Source organism: Rhagoletis zephyria, unplaced genomic scaffold (genome assembly GCF_001687245.7).
Source record: "Rhagoletis zephyria isolate East Lansing unplaced genomic scaffold, Rhagoletis_zephyria_1.1 Rzeph_scaffold_00012, whole genome shotgun sequence".
In the NCBI taxonomy this organism is placed as follows: domain Eukaryota; kingdom Metazoa; phylum Arthropoda; class Insecta; order Diptera; family Tephritidae; genus Rhagoletis; species Rhagoletis zephyria.
In genome coordinates this window covers 251278-268695 of record NW_016157096.1, presented here as the reverse complement: position 1 = coordinate 268695, position 17418 = coordinate 251278, and the positions used below count along the sequence as shown (strand labels likewise).

General features: G+C 30.7%; 1 protein-coding gene across 6 annotated transcripts in view; it reads left to right on the top strand.

Annotated features, from left to right (window-relative positions):
• Positions 1 to 17418, top strand: part of plx (PTB_TBC1D1_like and TBC domain-containing protein plx) — a 94864-nt gene that overhangs the window by 39871 nt on the left and 37575 nt on the right. The window contains exon 1 of one of the 6 annotated variants that reach the window (XM_017610523.1): positions 5912 to 6014. The exons of the other annotated variants lie outside the window; for them this stretch is intronic. Within the exon in view, the coding sequence (XP_017466012.1) occupies positions 6012 to 6014 (3 nt within the window). The 5' untranslated portion in view covers positions 5912 to 6011. Of the gene's footprint in view, positions 1 to 5911; positions 6015 to 17418 lie in introns of those variants that run through there. 6 annotated transcript variants of the gene reach the window in all.

Here is a 17418-nt window from a genome sequence, read left to right as displayed (position 1 = left end):
TTTCGAACTGGCTGCCGAGATAGGTCGGTCGTCCACTCAGCAGTCGATATAGTCGTTTCAATAATTTCAAATTGGGTTCTTTGGTGAATTTATTTCTAGCAAAAATTTTAAAAACAGTAATTTACAGTTTACTTGGCGGGCAATATTTTTTTCATAGGGATATACATTGGATAAAAACTTCTGTCCCTTCTTTGCTATTTAAAGCAGGGACGGGAAATAATCATCGGAAAAACGCTGATGAAGTTACAGTTTCTCCAAATTCTGAAAAAGCGAAAAGAATGCGAATGAAGATTCTTTTTGAAAAGCTTTCGAAAACCCGGACGCATCTGGTTTGGCTTGTAAGCGCTGTTTAAACAACGATCTCGCCATTATGCTAGATTCCAATTGTTTCTTAACAATACTTGACATCCGCATTCGCATCCGCTTTCGCAGATGTTAGCTGTTGGATATTCGCATCCGCTTTCGCGGATGTTAGCTGTTGGATATTCGTATCCGCATTCGCATCCGCGGATGTCTAAAATTCCACATTCGCAACATCCCTAGTACAAATGTATATGCAAATACATACTTTGTTGTAAGTTTTGTCGTGGCTTTGAAAAAAAAGACTTAAAAATATTTGCCTAAACTTCAAATTTGGCTTTCAGTGACCTTAGTTAAGGTTTATTTATCACTGCCTGTTTGTAATGGCATCAAAATAATTTAAGTGACTGTTTACATTACTATTTGTATAAATTTCTTGGCCCAAAAGTGATGATCGTGCCAATTGAATTTTGCTCAATAATTTAAAAAATACTGAAAAAGGATAAATTAGTTTAAAATACGAACTGCTCAAGCGACCAACCAAAAATATAAAAAAAATAAACTTTGTACAAAAATTTGCCTACTACATATTTATATGCATAATACATACAACAAAAAAGGGGTTCAAATTCCATGTTTGAGACGCCAAAAGAACGTGTCGGCCATATAAATGCTTGTACGAATTGAAAATATGTTTTTTTTTAGTATAGAAAGTAAAAATTTTTGATTTTCCATTGGTAAGAAAACGAAAATCAATAAATATGTACGTCCAAATACGTGGCCGTGTAATATTAAAATTAATTAACTCTAATTTTATGCGATTACTTTACTATTTTATTTTATTTTATTTTATTTCATACTTATTTTGTTTTGCATACTTTACACTCTTTTATCCTTTTCAGCTATTATGCTGTTTGTTTGAAATTATTTTTACTTTAAATTCTTTCCCATACCCCACCACCTTTGTTTACATAACAGAATTTTGTTTTTATTTAGCATTGACGAACGACTACAAATCACTTATTGTGAGTGGGGGGGAATGCAAATCGTTGGCGGCTCGTCTTGTCACTGCTAGCCACTGAGCGGCACGGTAAGTTCAATTGTGCAAATCAAATGCGTAAGCACTGAGACGAAGCCGATGCTGAGAGAGTTGACCATAGGTTTATCAATCCCGCAAATTCGCGGTTGAGAATAACTTATACTTGGTACTACACTTACATACATATGAATTGTCAGAGTCAAAATAAAGTTCACAATTATTTTCATGAACAATTTTTTGGACTAATTATTTATGAAAATTTAGTTCATTCCATAATATAAACCATATAAATCAACGTTTCACACTTTGTTCACAAACATTAAAAAAAATGTCATCAAAATTTCAAAATTTTTTTCAGAATTTCTCGAAAATTTTCGAGTATGCAGTTTTGTAGCCCATTCAATTTTACTGTGAGTTTCTAGAAAAATCGTTGATATGCAGTTTTATAGCTTCTTAAATTTTAAGCGTAAGTTTGAAGTTGCTAAAAAATCTCGTTGAATTTTAATAACTTTTTTTTTTGCTGACACCCTCATTTTGTTCCATACACAGTTCGAAAATTTTTTATATGGAAGAAAGTGTACAACACCGCCAGCGAAAAAAAATACCAAAAATCAACAATGTATATTTTTTAGGAATTCCAAATTGCACTTAATTATACAATTTGATGGGCTATAAAAGTGCATAAAAAAATATTTTTTTAGAAAATCGAATTAAAAATCTTAAGAGTTTTGATGATGCTATGTTGAATTTTAAAATTTTTTGTAGAAAGCTTTAAATTTGGATTTATAGGCTTGTTAAACAATGTGTTATACAAAAAAGTAAGTGCGCCTGGGCCACACTGGAGGAGTGAAAATTACGTTACGTATCATATCTTTGTATCATAACCAATCTACATACATACATATGTACATATGTACATCTGCTTTTGCTTACGGTTATATTTTTTGTCTTTTTTCTATCTATATCCCTACCTCTACCCCCGTTCGTTCTAATTACATTTATGTTATTCTGTTTTCCTTTCCTGTATCTCCATAAAATCGATGAAAAATTCGATAAAAATATCGATAACAAAATCGATAACAAAAATCTATGAAAATATCGATTACAAAATCGATAAAATGTCGGTAATAAAATCGATAAATAATCGTTAATAAGTTCGATAAATAATCAACAACACAAAATCGATAAATAATCGATAGCAGTATCGATAACAAATTCGATAAAAATATCCATAACAAATTCTATAAAAATATCGATAACAAGATCTATAACAATACCGATAACAAAACCAATAACAGTATCGATAAAAATATTGATAACAAAATCATTAAAAATTTCGATTATTATATCGATAAGTTCCGGAGATATCGATAGCAAAATCGATAACAAAACCGATAAAAATTTCGATAACAAAAACGATAAAAATGTCGATAACAAAAGCGATAAAAATATCCATTATTATATCGATAAGCCCCGAGAATTTCGGAAATCTCTAAAATACCATAATAGTTCACAGATTGAGTCTCTGTGTCCCCATCTATATCCTTCTCTCTATAATTACCTTTATTTTAATCTTTCTTCCTCTATCTATATGTTTACTGTTATCGGTATCCTCATCCTCATCTTTTTCTTTATATTTATCTTTGTTTTTACTTTTATGTTTATCATTTTCTTTTTCTACATTCCCCTTTGCCCTTAAAGTGCCTGTAAACTGTTTAAATCTTTCATGATCTTCATTTTTTCCTTTATCTTTACGCATCTTTGTTTTTCTTTGTATTTTTACCTTTGCCTTTATCCTTTTCTTTATCTATGTAGGTACTCATCCTTACTTTCATTCTTGTATTGGTCTTTTTCTAAGTGATATTCTTTAACCTTTTATTAGCAAGTGTTTGTTAAACTAATGCCATATGCATACTTGTTTCAGCCCCAACCATTTCCGTTGCACCATTTCCGTTGCATCATTTCCGTGTGCAATTTCCTTTCAATATGCCAATTTACTCCCAACCAACCAATCGCCGCTAAAGAAGTTTCACTTCAAAAATAATGTTAGAAATGTAAGAGTTACTAAATATCAGTGAAGGAAAAACTCCGTTGAATACATATGTAATACTTCTTATATTGGCAGTTAGAGCTAGTACCGTCCGTACCAAATCATTATTTTGTGAGTTTTATTTTTTTCCCCCTTAGTTTTTGATTTTTATTTTTTCGCTCAATTTCGAGCTTAATTTTTCGGTTAAGAATAATGGTTAAATTTTGATTTAAAATGTTGCTTTTAAATTTAACCGCTATTTTTATTTTTACGATCAAAAATAATCGTTAAATTTAAATATTTATTTTATCGGTCAAATTTATTCTTTATTTGTTAATTTTATTTTTTTTCGATAAAAAATATTTGTTAAATTTGGATTTTAATTTTTTTCGGTCGAGTTTAATTGTTATTTTGTAATTTTTATTTTTTCGATCAAGAATGATAAATTTCGATTTATATTATTTCGTTCAAGAATAATCATTAAATTTTGATTTTTATTTTTTTTCGGCCACATTTAGTAGTTATTTTGTGATTTTTATTTTTGCGATGGAGAATAACGTTAAATTTAGATTTTTTATGTCTAGATTTTCTATGTTTATTATTTTTAGATTGTATTTTGTTGGTCGAATTTAACCCTTAGTTTTTGATTTTTGTTTTTTTTCGATCAATATCGAGCTTTATTTTTTCGGTTAAGAATAATCGTTAAATTTTAATTTAAGATTTTGCTTTTAAATTTAATCGCTATTTTTATTTTTACGATCAAAAATAATCGTTAAATTTAAATATTTATTTTATCGGTCAAATTTATTCTTTATTTTTTAATTTTTATTTTTTTTCGATAACAAATAATTGCTAAATTTGCACTTTTTCGGTCGAGTTTAATCGTTATTTTGTAATTTTTATTTTTTCGATCAAGAATAATCAATTTCCATTTATATCATTTCGTTCAAGAATAATCATTAAATTTTGATTTTTATTTTTTTTTTGGCCACATTTAGTAGTTATTTTGTGATTTCTATTTTCTCGATGAAGAATAACGTTAAATTTAGATTTATATGTACGGCCACATTTTACCGTTATTTCTATATTTTCGGTCAAAAATAATCGTTATTTTGTAAGTTTTATTATTTATTGTTTTTTATTCGGTTATTTATAAACGGTATAATGGAGACTGCGTTTTTATGGTCATTTTAAAATTTTTATGATTTGAAAAATTAAATATGAAAATGAAACCGTTGTTTATGATCGAAAAAATGAAAATCAAAAACAACGATAAAAAAATTTATCGTATAGATATATATCTATAATTGACGTTTATTCTTTATCGAAAAAATTAAAATCATTAAATAACAGTTAAATTTGATCACAGAAATTAAATTGTGATTTTTATTACAAAGATGATCCTTGAAAAATATGCCGAAATGCAATCCCGAAACTGGCAGCTTCGTTAAAGAAATTTGCATTTCTAGCGAGCAAACCTTGCGCACACTTTATGTACCACCAACTGAGCAAACGTTAAAGCAAACGGTCTAACTAGCCGGGTGGACAGCAGTTGTTGTGAAGAGACGACTACATACATCGCTGAGATCACTTTGAACAATTCACAGCTGTGCGGCAACGTTCAGTTGAAAAATTAACAATTTACAGTTAACATGCTAGTCCAGGAAACGCACCACTAGCAAGCGAACGGTAGGCGAGACGATAAACAAAAATATGTGTTGTATATAAATAAAATTAAATAAAAAGCAAACGTGTGAAATTTTTGTGGAATTATAACTAAAGTACAGCGCAAACGAACGCTCTATGGGTAAACAGCAAAAAAATGCAGCAAGGTGATCGTGACTCGTAACGGTAGTTTGAATTACATTAAGCGGTATTTTGTCATTGATTTTGAAGAAAAGAGTAAAGGATAATAAAAAATAATGCGATTTCCAATAGAGTGACGGGAGAAATATTAAAATTTTAATAAAGCGAATGTGTTTGAAAAAAATTTAAATAACGTTCATTGCTCTTTGAAAATATTCATTAAAAGTATAAAGCAAAAAATAGGCCCCACAAGCCAATAAAATTTGTTCATTGAAATGCTAGTGACCTACAAATAACACAAAAGTAAAAAAAAAAACAAGTGATTTATTTTAAGGATCGCGCGCCTTGTCAGTTCATTTTGGTGTATGCGTGTGCTGTGATCGCGGTTGATCGCCAAAAAAAAAACACACTCCACATAACCGAGTACATATGTATCTATATCTGCGTGTACAGATGTTCATTGAAAAGCGGGTGCTGGCTTGTGGCATGCAACGCAGCTGTCTGAGTTTGTGATGCAACCGATCGCAATTGATCGAATGATCGAACGAACGATCTTCAATTAATTAAAAATAAATTTAGCATGGAATGATGTGTATGTGTATTTGTCTGCTGTTGAGCACAGAAATATGAACAATAAATTGTGATTAAATCATTGTGATATTAATTAAAAACGTAGAAAATAAAACAATAAAAAAAAACAATTAAGAAAACAAATTTCCAGATTAAAGATTAAACAAGAAAATTATATACCTTATCAATCGGCGAATTTCGTAAAAAATCTGTGCCAATTTGGATGCGTAGAAAAATAATCAGCAATCTGAAGTTTCTGAAAACTCAATGGTAAATTCACGCATAACAAAATATTTTCATTAAAAAATACAATTTTATTACAAAGTCAATAGCCCCTTAATAGCTGGTGCACCGCTCTACAGCGCCGCAGATTTTCTTTTCATTTCCCCTCTCAGTAAATGCAATAAATTTTTGTAAATCGAAATGTTTACGGTGCCATTTCATCGTGACACGATACTCACCACATCGTTCAGCGATGCCTCAGCATTGAACAAAAGCCGCACCGTACGTACATACATACAAAAACCTACAAAAATAAATTGAGTTTATATGTAAAAATAAATTTTATTTTGTTGCTGACCGCATTTGCAAGTGACATTGAAAGTTTTCTATATACATATGTTGAAAATTTAAGAGTAAATGCAAAAAATAACAAAATCTAATAAATATCCTCTTCTAGAAGAAGAACAAGAAAAAATCAGCTTTGCACGTGCATGTGCTCTCCGACTGATCCAAAGTATCTACTAATAAAAATTTTAATGTTCATGCAAATTACAGTTGTAAAGGTTTGCTAAAATATATTTTGAACAAAGTATACTCAAACTATTGCGTACTAACTTCTTCGAAATGCTGCTTTGAGTTTACTACTAAAAAAGCAAATATACATACATATAAAAATGTGACTAATAAAATTTAGAAGATGGTCTCTACAAAACTGAAATTCTCTTAGAAATTTATTATAGTTTATGATATGTGAAACTAGCTGTTGTCCGCTAGCCTGAAGTTCGGTTAAATGTTACGCCTTTAAATGTAAATAAATTATTTCACTGAAAAACAAAAAAATGTATCAAGAAAACATCTCGAGATGTACAAAGAAATAAATAAAGTAAGCATTTTAGCATAAAACTCATATTCCAGCAAATGGTTCATGGGCCAAAATTCAACTAAACTTACCGCTTCAATATAAAAAATTATTAATTTTTTATAAGTGGCAGCTAGGGCCGGATTTACGGCGGGGCGAGAGGGTGGTGGCCCTTGGCGCCAAATTGAGGGGGCCGAAAAATTCTGGGATCACGTTTAATTTTTCGAATGAGAATTTTCTTCATCGACGGGTCGGCGTCTGACGAATCTTACACTCGTAACTCTTTAAAATAACAACATAAATATCAGTTATTTGTAAAACAAAGAAGATCAAGCCGGTGTCCTCGAACTAAATGCGAGAGCAGCATTTGTACCATGAGGATGGGGATGGAATTTGGTGAATGGCGATGCTGCCTCTTCATCCAGAACATGCAACGCGCATTTTGGGGTACTTCAGCGCATATACATTAAACATGGACGATTTTCAAAAATCATGTCCAAAATCGGTCTATGCTACGAACAAACTTCAACTGAGTTAAATAATATTAGCGCGAATCGCAGAATAGTTAAATTTTCTGATTCCCTTGCACAATAAGAGCTTCGTATCGAATATGAATCAGTCTATTCTACAATACTCTCTATATCTACTAATCTATTTTAGAAAAAAAAAATCCAAAATCACTATCCCTACAAAAAAAAAAAAAAAATCGGTACTGTTTTTCCATCGGAAATATAAAATTTACTTATACTTATTCCGCCAAAAATATTCTGTCTTATCGTGAGTTTCGCCTAATTTTTTTCGTTTTTTCATCCGCCTATAGTGAATACACATTAGAGAAAAGTGAACGATTTCGGGTGAAAATGAAACTTATGATAAAGCTGATAATGATTTACGAGTTTTTTTTTTAATAAAATTATTATTTTTTTTTCTAAAATACCTCAGATATAAAAGTTTAAACTTAAAAGTTCTGCATAAATATGTTTAAAAATTGTATCAGCGGAATAAAAATAATGAGAGTTTTGGAGGTACACTTAGGTCTCTTTTTATGCGGTTTTTCAACCCATTTTTTCGCTGTACCGATTTTGCTTTTTGAGAGTTTTTATTACTTGTTTTCAGTTTGTAAGAGACAATGCTTCTGATAAATACTTTATCTTTGTATTCTTACTTAATTCATGAATTTATTCTTGCATGTTTTTTTTGTTTCTGGTTGAAATACAGATAAAATTTTATTTCTTTGATTAATGTTCGGTTTTGTTATTGAATAATAAGTGTTGAAGTGAAGAAATAAATTGTTTTTTTTTTGTTTTGCTTAATATTGCCTCACTGGATTTTTTTATGCGGTTTTTCAGAATTTGTTACATGGATTATCTGAATTTATGCGGTTTTTTGAAAATGCTGGAACGCATCCTTTTTATCAGTTATCAGAATAATATTTGTGCACTTCGCGTGTTTCGTTAATTTACTCATTTTACTTCTATATAAGACAGTAATACTATACTACCTACTGTATTAGGGTGTAATATTTAGTAAATCTGCGTTTTTAATTTTTTACCAGGTAGTTAGAATTTTCGCAAATTTTTTATAACTCCATAAATTATAATACATTTCCAAGAGTTTACATAAAATGCGGTAATATGGGTATCAATTAAAAGAAAAACTCAAGACAAGATTAATTATAACATTTGTTTTCAATTATCCTTTTGGAACATGTGAAAAATGTCTTTTAAAAATATTATCCTTCAAGATTTTTAATTTTGAATGCATTTGCAAGAGTCTTAGTTTAATTTAAATCGTATGAATATATATAAAGATACTAAAGGATACAAATTTCAAAGGATATTTTTCAAATTTTTTTATTATCCTGCCGTCCTATTAAAAATTTTAAAATGCATATTTACTATATGTGCGTTCAAATATGGGACACATATCGAATTTTTCGCCAAAGTTTTCATGGACGATTAATTTAAGTTATTAACTAAAATTTCAACCAAAAGTCGGTACGGGTTATCGTTATCCTACGGCCATAAATCCTCATACATCTATTTAGGCTAAAAAGCACAAATATAGAAGGTATGCATATCAAAATTTGCAAAAAAAATGTTTCCAGATATTCTTGGGACAGTCTAATGTATATAAATTGTACGACCTCATTCATATGTTTTTTCGTTTAGTCCCAGATTTTCCTTTTATTTATTTTTTTTTTTGTTCACACTATCTTCATAAATAATAAATAAATCTCAAAAATTTATTGGCTGTGTCTTTGCTTCTAGTTGAAATCAAGTGTTGTTTGCTAACTTCCGTACAATGAACTTTAATTAACAGCAAAGCATCGACTCTCAGTCAACTCAGATTCTAGCTAAACACATTTTCTAATCAACTGTTTATAAACAAACTAACTGCAGGTAATAATAAGTAATAAATATTTATGCAAAAAAAAAGGCATAAACTCCGTTAAAAGCCTACTTAGAAACTAAACTGGCTGACCATGTAAATTTTTTATCATAACAATAATTGAAAAATACTAAATAAATTGAAAATAAAAAAACAAATAAAGTAAACTATGTATGTATGTAGTAAAATCAGAGAATTTAAATAATTCCATACACCAATATATGAATTCATTAATATATGTACACATACGTGCATACATACATACATATGAATATGTAGAAAAAAAACAAACGATTTAATGGAAATAAACAACCAGCCCAATTGATTGGCGCGGAAGCAGTAAAGTGGTTCATAAACTGCCGCAAACCTAAGCAATAAACGAATAACGAAGTAAATTAAAATTCATAAAAAAAAAAAAACAAATCGCCACCAGTGTGCTAGTGAACGAATGCGTGTTTAAGGGGGAAACAAGCGCTGTACGAAAAAAAAAAGTTTTGGAAAATCGTTGAAAAATAATTGAAGCTTTTTATTTGCGTACCTAATTACGTCTACAACATTATGGTGGTCCAATAAAAGTAAAGCCGGAATTTTAATGCTTTCGCTCTCTAGGGTTTTTCTATACCGAAAAAATGTATCCCTATTTTTTTATTTTTTTCGAAATCAAAAAATATTTAGAGGGTATTATTACTGAGAACGTCGTGAAGAGATACAGAGTTTTCCGATCGAAAAATAAAAATTTTCAAGAATTCCAAACCATTTCTACGAAAAGTGTTTTTTTTTTTCACCATATAAAATACATGGACAACTTTGAGCGCTTTGAGCGACCTCTAAATATTTTTTGATTTCAAAATATAAAAGGGGTATATTTTTTCGGTATAGCACAATCTTAGGGGATGAGAGCTTAAAAATTCCGACTTTGCTTTTTCACATGAATTTTTGGACCACCCTAGTGTATATGCATTACATACATATTTATTCGCATGATTTTTGTGTATTTCCCGAAATAAATATATATGTAAAATATGTTCAAAAACAAAAAGTCGCGTTTTCAAATCCGAAGACTTATTTCATCTTTTACACTTTTTCTTTGCCTCACCTACATATGTATGAATGTATACGAAATTCAGTAATTTAGTAGTTTGTACAGTTGCAAGTAAAATAATAGCAGTAAAATTCAAAATGATGCTGCTGGTAACCTATGTTTATTTAATTATTGCTAATAATTTTCGTTTAAAATATGAATCGATCTGTATCAGAAATCGCAAAAAATAAATAGTTTTAAAGCTTGCACAAGTTCACAAAACTTAATTAAACTGAAAAAAATTTTCATCAAAATTTCAAATTTTTAAATTGATAAAAACGATACTCAATAGTATTCGTACATAAGTTAGGTTTCGCCCGAACTTTTACTTCCGCTGTGATGTAGTGGTTAGAAGTGCGCACTACCATACCGCAGGTCCTGGGTTCGATCGAGCACAGTTTCTGACTAACATAAAAAAAGTTTCTTCTAATAGCGGTGGCCATTCGGCGGGCAATGGCAAACCCGCCGAATGTAACACAGGCCGACAGAATTTTTCCGAATCTTAGAGCCAGAAACCTGTGTATATTTTCCCGAAGGTTTTCGGTATGCTAAATTCGAATCTGACCTCAGAATTTCAGTGTTCGCTGTGTTAAGATATCCTTACCATTTGAAGTTAGGTAGCATCACAGAAAATTATGTATGTATTCCCAAATCCAAGGCCAATATATTCAGAAAAGAGAAAGCCTTTTTGCCTGAAACTATTTTTCTTTTTATACCGACCAAATCGAACCCTATAACTACGGTGACCATATTTATGGCAGCCGAATACGGCACAAAAAAATAGTTTTGCCAATTTTTACACAAAAGCTAGAGTATTTCAAAATCTTTTTCAATGATCCCAAACTTTCCTAGGCAGAGAAAATATCCGACTACTTTTGAAGCACAAGTGGTATTCAACGGATCACATCTCTGTACGAATAATTTTGTATATTGTATGAAGGCATTCGTAATATTTACGTACGGTTTTAAAATTTACGAAATCTACAATTCTGTATTCGTACAATTTACGTAATACTTTCGTACATAGAATTAAAATGCAGAAACATGTTTTTTTTTTTTTTAATTCGTACAACAGACGAATATTTTCGTACAATATACTAAATTACCGTCCGTTTAATATTTTATCATATTTTTATATACCGCGTGTCATTGCAAAATTACTGGTTGGCTGCAGTGAGACGTATAACGGCTAGTCCAGGCCTGGAACAGACGCACTACTTAATGAAATTTTAAGTAAGTACATATATGATTTTTCACTGAAACTTGCCTTTCAGACGCCTTATAATTTTCCTTTAATTTATAGTCGTCAAGGAAACAAACATCGAAGAAGCTGCGAATCTGCCAAGTACCTCCACATAAAAATACTATAATGTTTAAGAAAGTGAAACCAGTATTTTTTATATTCTTTCATTTTTTATATCTTATTATATTTAATAAGGGTTTTGTTGAGTTTCATAATTTAACACTTTGCATCAATATACTTAGTTGAATGAAAGCATATAAATAAAAGACTTAAATTTTATTATAGGTAAACTAACCTTTTTTGTATTAATTTTTAACTGCATAGTAGTTGGAAAATTTAGGTAAAACTTATTATTCATGACATTTATTCTTGTAATATCTGCACTTTTTTCGTAGAATGTATGATTGCTTTTTTTTATTTACACTATAAAAAACATATCTCAAATTATAACACAACAGTTTCATTATATTTATTTTAATCATTAATGTTAAGCGTTTTCACAAAACATTTCGTTAAAGAAAAACGCCTAAAATTAAGGATAAAAAAAAAACCAAATTAAAAGTGTTGTGTTATAATTCGTACTATGTTTTTTTACAGTGTGGCGAATGAAAGCAATCGCAAATTCTACGAAACAACCGTAGATTTTAAGAAAATAATTTCGTTAAATTTACGAAATATTTTTGTGAATTTACAAAAATTTCCAAAAAATATAAAGAAATAGTACGAAATTCGTTAGTAAATAGTACGAATGCGTTCATAAAATGTACTTAAGATCTGACGTCTGATATTTTCGTAGTATGTACGAAAAAGATTTTGTACAATTAATGAAAACATTCGTAGCTCAAAATGTCGAATATTTTCGTAAGATGTTCGCAAGTTTTCGCTATATTTACGCAGATTTTATTTTCAATGTAGGCATGTCGTTTTTATGAGCTGTTAAGCAAGTACCGAATACGCGACAAATAAGGGGCATTAAGAGAAATACGGAACATTTAGCGACCCGTATAATATAAATAAACTACCAGGACAACTTGCGCGGAAAACGGAGCACTGTCCTGTATAATACAGGCCGGATGGTCACCGTACCTATAGGCCATTCTTCAAAAACCGAAGACGATCATGCTGCGTCTAAAGAAATCTAAATATTTTTAAATTTTTTTTAATAAATGTTAATTTTTTCGTAAATATTTGCCTGACCTCGTATGCATGAAATAAAATACCTCAAAAGTTCTCATAGCGTCGAATTGCGTTTACCTGATTTATACTCTTAAATATATGAGTAGTGTATATTTGTTTACGTACATATGTATGTGTGTACATATATATATATGAATTTCTATGCGTTTAATAAATACAAAAATATCTGCTAAAACGTGAGGATTGTTAACTTTACCGATTGGTCACTCAATCAGTCGGGGAATTCGGTTGTTTTTTTTTTTTTTTAAATTTCCATAAACTGTGTTTGTTTTATTTTTTTAGTTTCTGCTTTTTTCGTCTCGCTAATAGTCACGTATTTGCATAAAAGCAGTATGTCAATGAGTACGAAAGTGAATATTTGTTAATATTTGAGTTTATGGAAACTTAAAAGCCTATCGCACAAGCGCTTCAGGGCGTTTTATGTATGCAAATAATTAGATACGGTTAGACAGACGCTAGCCACATCAGCTAATTTGCTTAACGTTTTTTTTTTTGTTTGTCTGCCAATGAGCTTCGAAGCAACTAACTATGAAGCTTAGGTATGGATATAAGGAAATAGGAGTCAACCTTGATATGCAATTCAATTTTTATTTTACTTTACTGTATAGTTTTCTATTTATTATCTCATCATTTGGTAGAAGAAAATTCATAATAATAATATTTTGGCGCTCCAATTTTGTTCTCCAATTTGTGATGTAAACTAGGAGACGTTAATTAATTCAGCAGAGTGTACAGTATTTTAAGAAATTTTAGAATGACTATAGCCTACATCCCGTACTTGTCTACAGTAAATTTAATTCTCAATATGCCCATAAAATTGATGTCGTTTTTGACCACATAAATATATTTGGATTAGCGAAATATGACTGTATCTATGGGTGGAGGAGGTCGTGTTTGTTGGGCTGTGAAATCTCTGAATATTGGAAGGCCAGGAACTGTATATTTCTATGTCGGCTTTTTCTAGATAATGATCCAAGCTATCTTTTTACAATAAACTAATCTTCCCAAAATCAGCTCGAATAAACGATTTGATAGTGTACCATCTTCGAATTACCTAACCTCTGCAATTCTCGGCTATTCTTTGTCAATGCTATTCATATCGTGGGGGCCGTGGCCCAGGGCGCCCACATGTGATGACGAAAGAATAAAACAATAATTTTTCAGAGATTACAGAAAAGATCGCTAGGTATTAAAAAGATTTGTCAGCACCATCCATACATCTTGCGGAACCTAGCTTAGCTTCTCCTGCCACTGTTGAGATTCTGGAAATTTCCGTAGGATGCTGGAACTAATAGCTCAGAATGACGCCCGGACATATCAAAGAATAAGGAAGTAAGGGACGAGAGCTCGTGTGAATATTTATCCTCAACGACCTGGGAGGGAATAATAACTTTGAGGGTTGAGAAAGTACAGGCAGAAATAATGAACCGGATCAAAAAGACAAAACATTCGTACTATATTCTATCTCTGTTCATATACGAGACTGCCATGGTCAGTCGTTTAATACTGCATTCAAAATGAGCGGCAAGTACAAAGGGATTCTGGTGAGAATTTTAAAAGAAAACACGTGTTTAGAAGTCAATAATAAACGATATTGTTAAAATGAAAATAATAAATATGTTTTCCAATTAATTGTACGTAATTATCAGGGAGCGGATTTTATGGAAATCGCCTTATTTTTCTGCTAAAGAGGTAGAGTATAATCGATTGAGAATGTCCACGATTTAGCTTTCCCTGATTCCATATATAAACATTTGATGTTGCCTTTTATTGCCTTTTTTAAAATATTTGCCTTTTCTACCTTTAATTGTAAAGAGCCAGGAAAAGCCCTTCTTCCTAATAATATAAAAGTTTTAAACGTCCCACATTTAAAATGGGCGCCACTTGTATCAACTCACGTCGAGCGCCCGTTTAGTATATTCAAGGCTTTTCTTTGCGAAAATTAAATGCAAATGCTGCCAGAGAAGTTCAAAATGCATCTTGTGAATCAATTTTAATACAACCATAGAAAGGTTTTGTGAGTTAATTGGTAGAAAATAGTCAAAGATTCAAAGTATAAATTTTTCAAATAATGAAAATAGTTCATATTTTTTCTCTTTTTACTTGTAACATGAACATTTTTAAACCAAATGTATTTTTTGGTTTTTGTCTTTTTGTTAGTACCTTTTCCTGGCTATTTCGTTATTTTATTTTGCCTTTTTGGTAGGTTTTTAGGTCCTAAAAATCCGTTCCCTGGAAATTACTAACTCAGAAAGAGGCCCTCACGTGTATACCGGCCCCGGGCTCCCACATTCTTAATCCGGCCCTGCATACATATACAGTGACTCAAGCAAATGAACACTTGTTGATTCTTTTTCGTATATATTCGTATTGTTTTTCGAGTTAAATTTTTTTTTGTTATTTTTCTATAAAAAATACTGTCCGAACTTTATGCAGAACTTAGGAAAATTCAACAAATTTTCAGAAAATTTTCAGCTCTTTATGGTGAGGCTTTAGGACATTTTTGGGTATGCAGTTTTATAGCCCATATACATACAATACAATTCTAATGAAGTGCCACTTTCAATCGGCTAAAATAGAATTTTATTTTTGGAGATTGCAATTTACAAAACCTGGCGTTGATTTTTTCAAATTTTGTGGCGACCGGTCTCCCGATCTATTTTTTGTCATAAGAAATTCATGCTTATATGGAAAAAAGTGCGAAAATTCGTCACAAAAAAAAATCTAAAAAATCAACGGTAATTTTTATCGACCTGAAACTTGCATAGATATTATTGCATTAAAATTTAATTGAATTATATTTATATTTTTCATGAAAATAGTTATGAATATTATACTAGAATAAGGTATACACTTTCCACAATACATCATACTCCTACCCTGTCGGAAACACAAACAACCAAAAAGAACGTATACACTTTCATTTTGTTACACAAAATAGGGGGATCTACAGTTTTACGCCACCTCCGAACGGCAAATAATTTTTTGTGATAACCTTTTTCCAAGCAGAAAAATGCTCGGATGTTTGCCATTGGCTGCTGTAAAAAAAAAATCGTTTTAGCTTAAATGTTGCCCGTACCAGGGATCGAGCCGAGGTCGTACAGAGTCGTAGTACGCATCTCTAACAACTCAGCGACAGCAGAAGCTATGTATGTATTTATATCTTGGATTTATCACCGACTTAATAAAAACCCTTCGTATTTACATACAAAGTTGCTCATTTAGTATTGCAAATTAAATGCAAAATATTTATGTGCACATGTACATTAAGCCGTATCACGACATATGAAAGAAAAAAAGTTAAGAGTGTGTCAATTTTATTTAAACACTTATGTCAAGAGGAAATTTTTTTGCCATAACTTTCTTATGTTATGACCGATTTTTTAATCTCTATGTCGCTGAAAAGGTCTCGCTCGGGACTATAATTGGCCGTTATAATAGTTTTGGCCTTCAAAAACGTTTTAATTTATAACTTCACTAATTTTGAAATTACTATCCCTAGATTTTTGGTTTTATTTTATAAATCTAAAGCACTCAAAAAACGATGGTGACCTTGCTAAAAAGGCTAAGGCTTTTCGGTGACATAGAAATTTAAAAAATCGGATAGCAAATAAGAAAGTTATAGTAAAAAACGCGATTTAGCGGTTTTTAGCGGGTGCATAAAAAAAATTTACTTCCAAAATTTTTTCTCGACATAAATTTTTTTTTTCGTGATACACCTTAATGTACATACATATATTTTTATGCGTAATAATTTCTTAACTTACTCACAGTTTACTTATTTTCGCACTAATTAGAGGTATGTACATATAAATGACTAGTTTCGAGCTACTACATATAAAAAGCTCATAATTATTGATTAATGGAATGTAGTGCTTTTGTAAAATATGTATGTAACTCATTTCAGAGCAAAGAAGTTAAAGCCATTATTAATTAATAAAAGTGTTTTATTGCATAAGTCATGTAAGTAAAGAACATAATTACTAGCATAAGTCAAAAGGAAAGTTACTTTTTTAGTTGCACGATGAGGACTTTGAATTTGCCGCATTGCTTTTGTTTAAGTTTTGTGATTATTCCCACTGAATGAAATAAAAAAAATGCGACAACTGCTCTGAGCGTCGCGCAGTGGTCTGTCTAAAAGTGGCACAAAGTCCTAATTTCGGAATTGGTGGAAAAATCCAACTAAGTGGTTGACTCGATTCTAAACATGTCCACTAAGGCTTTTTTGTTCTTTTAAGAATTTTTTTCCTGAGAAAAATTACTCTAGCTATTATCAAAGGATACAGGAAGTAAAATAGAATATTCGCGTAGGAATTTGAATACTCAATTTACCCACTCAGAAACGGTAGTTGAATAATCGATTGAAACTGGTTTTTTTTTCTTCATCTTCAATATCAAGTTCAATAGTATTTTTTCTGGTCCTTACAGAGTTAAGGACATTTATGTGATATTATGTTATCCGACTTCAATGAAATTTCGATTTGTACACTTGGAAAATGTGAAAAGGGCATTTTCAATACCTAATTGTCCTTGTGCAACCAAAAAGTTTAATCGGCCTTAATTCTACGGAATTTTCTCTTTAACTTGATGGTAATACTGTTTTTCTACATTTTTTTGTTCCCAATACCTTGAACAATTCTTACAAGAGGAGGGACTCAAACTGACACCCTTAATTGTTGAT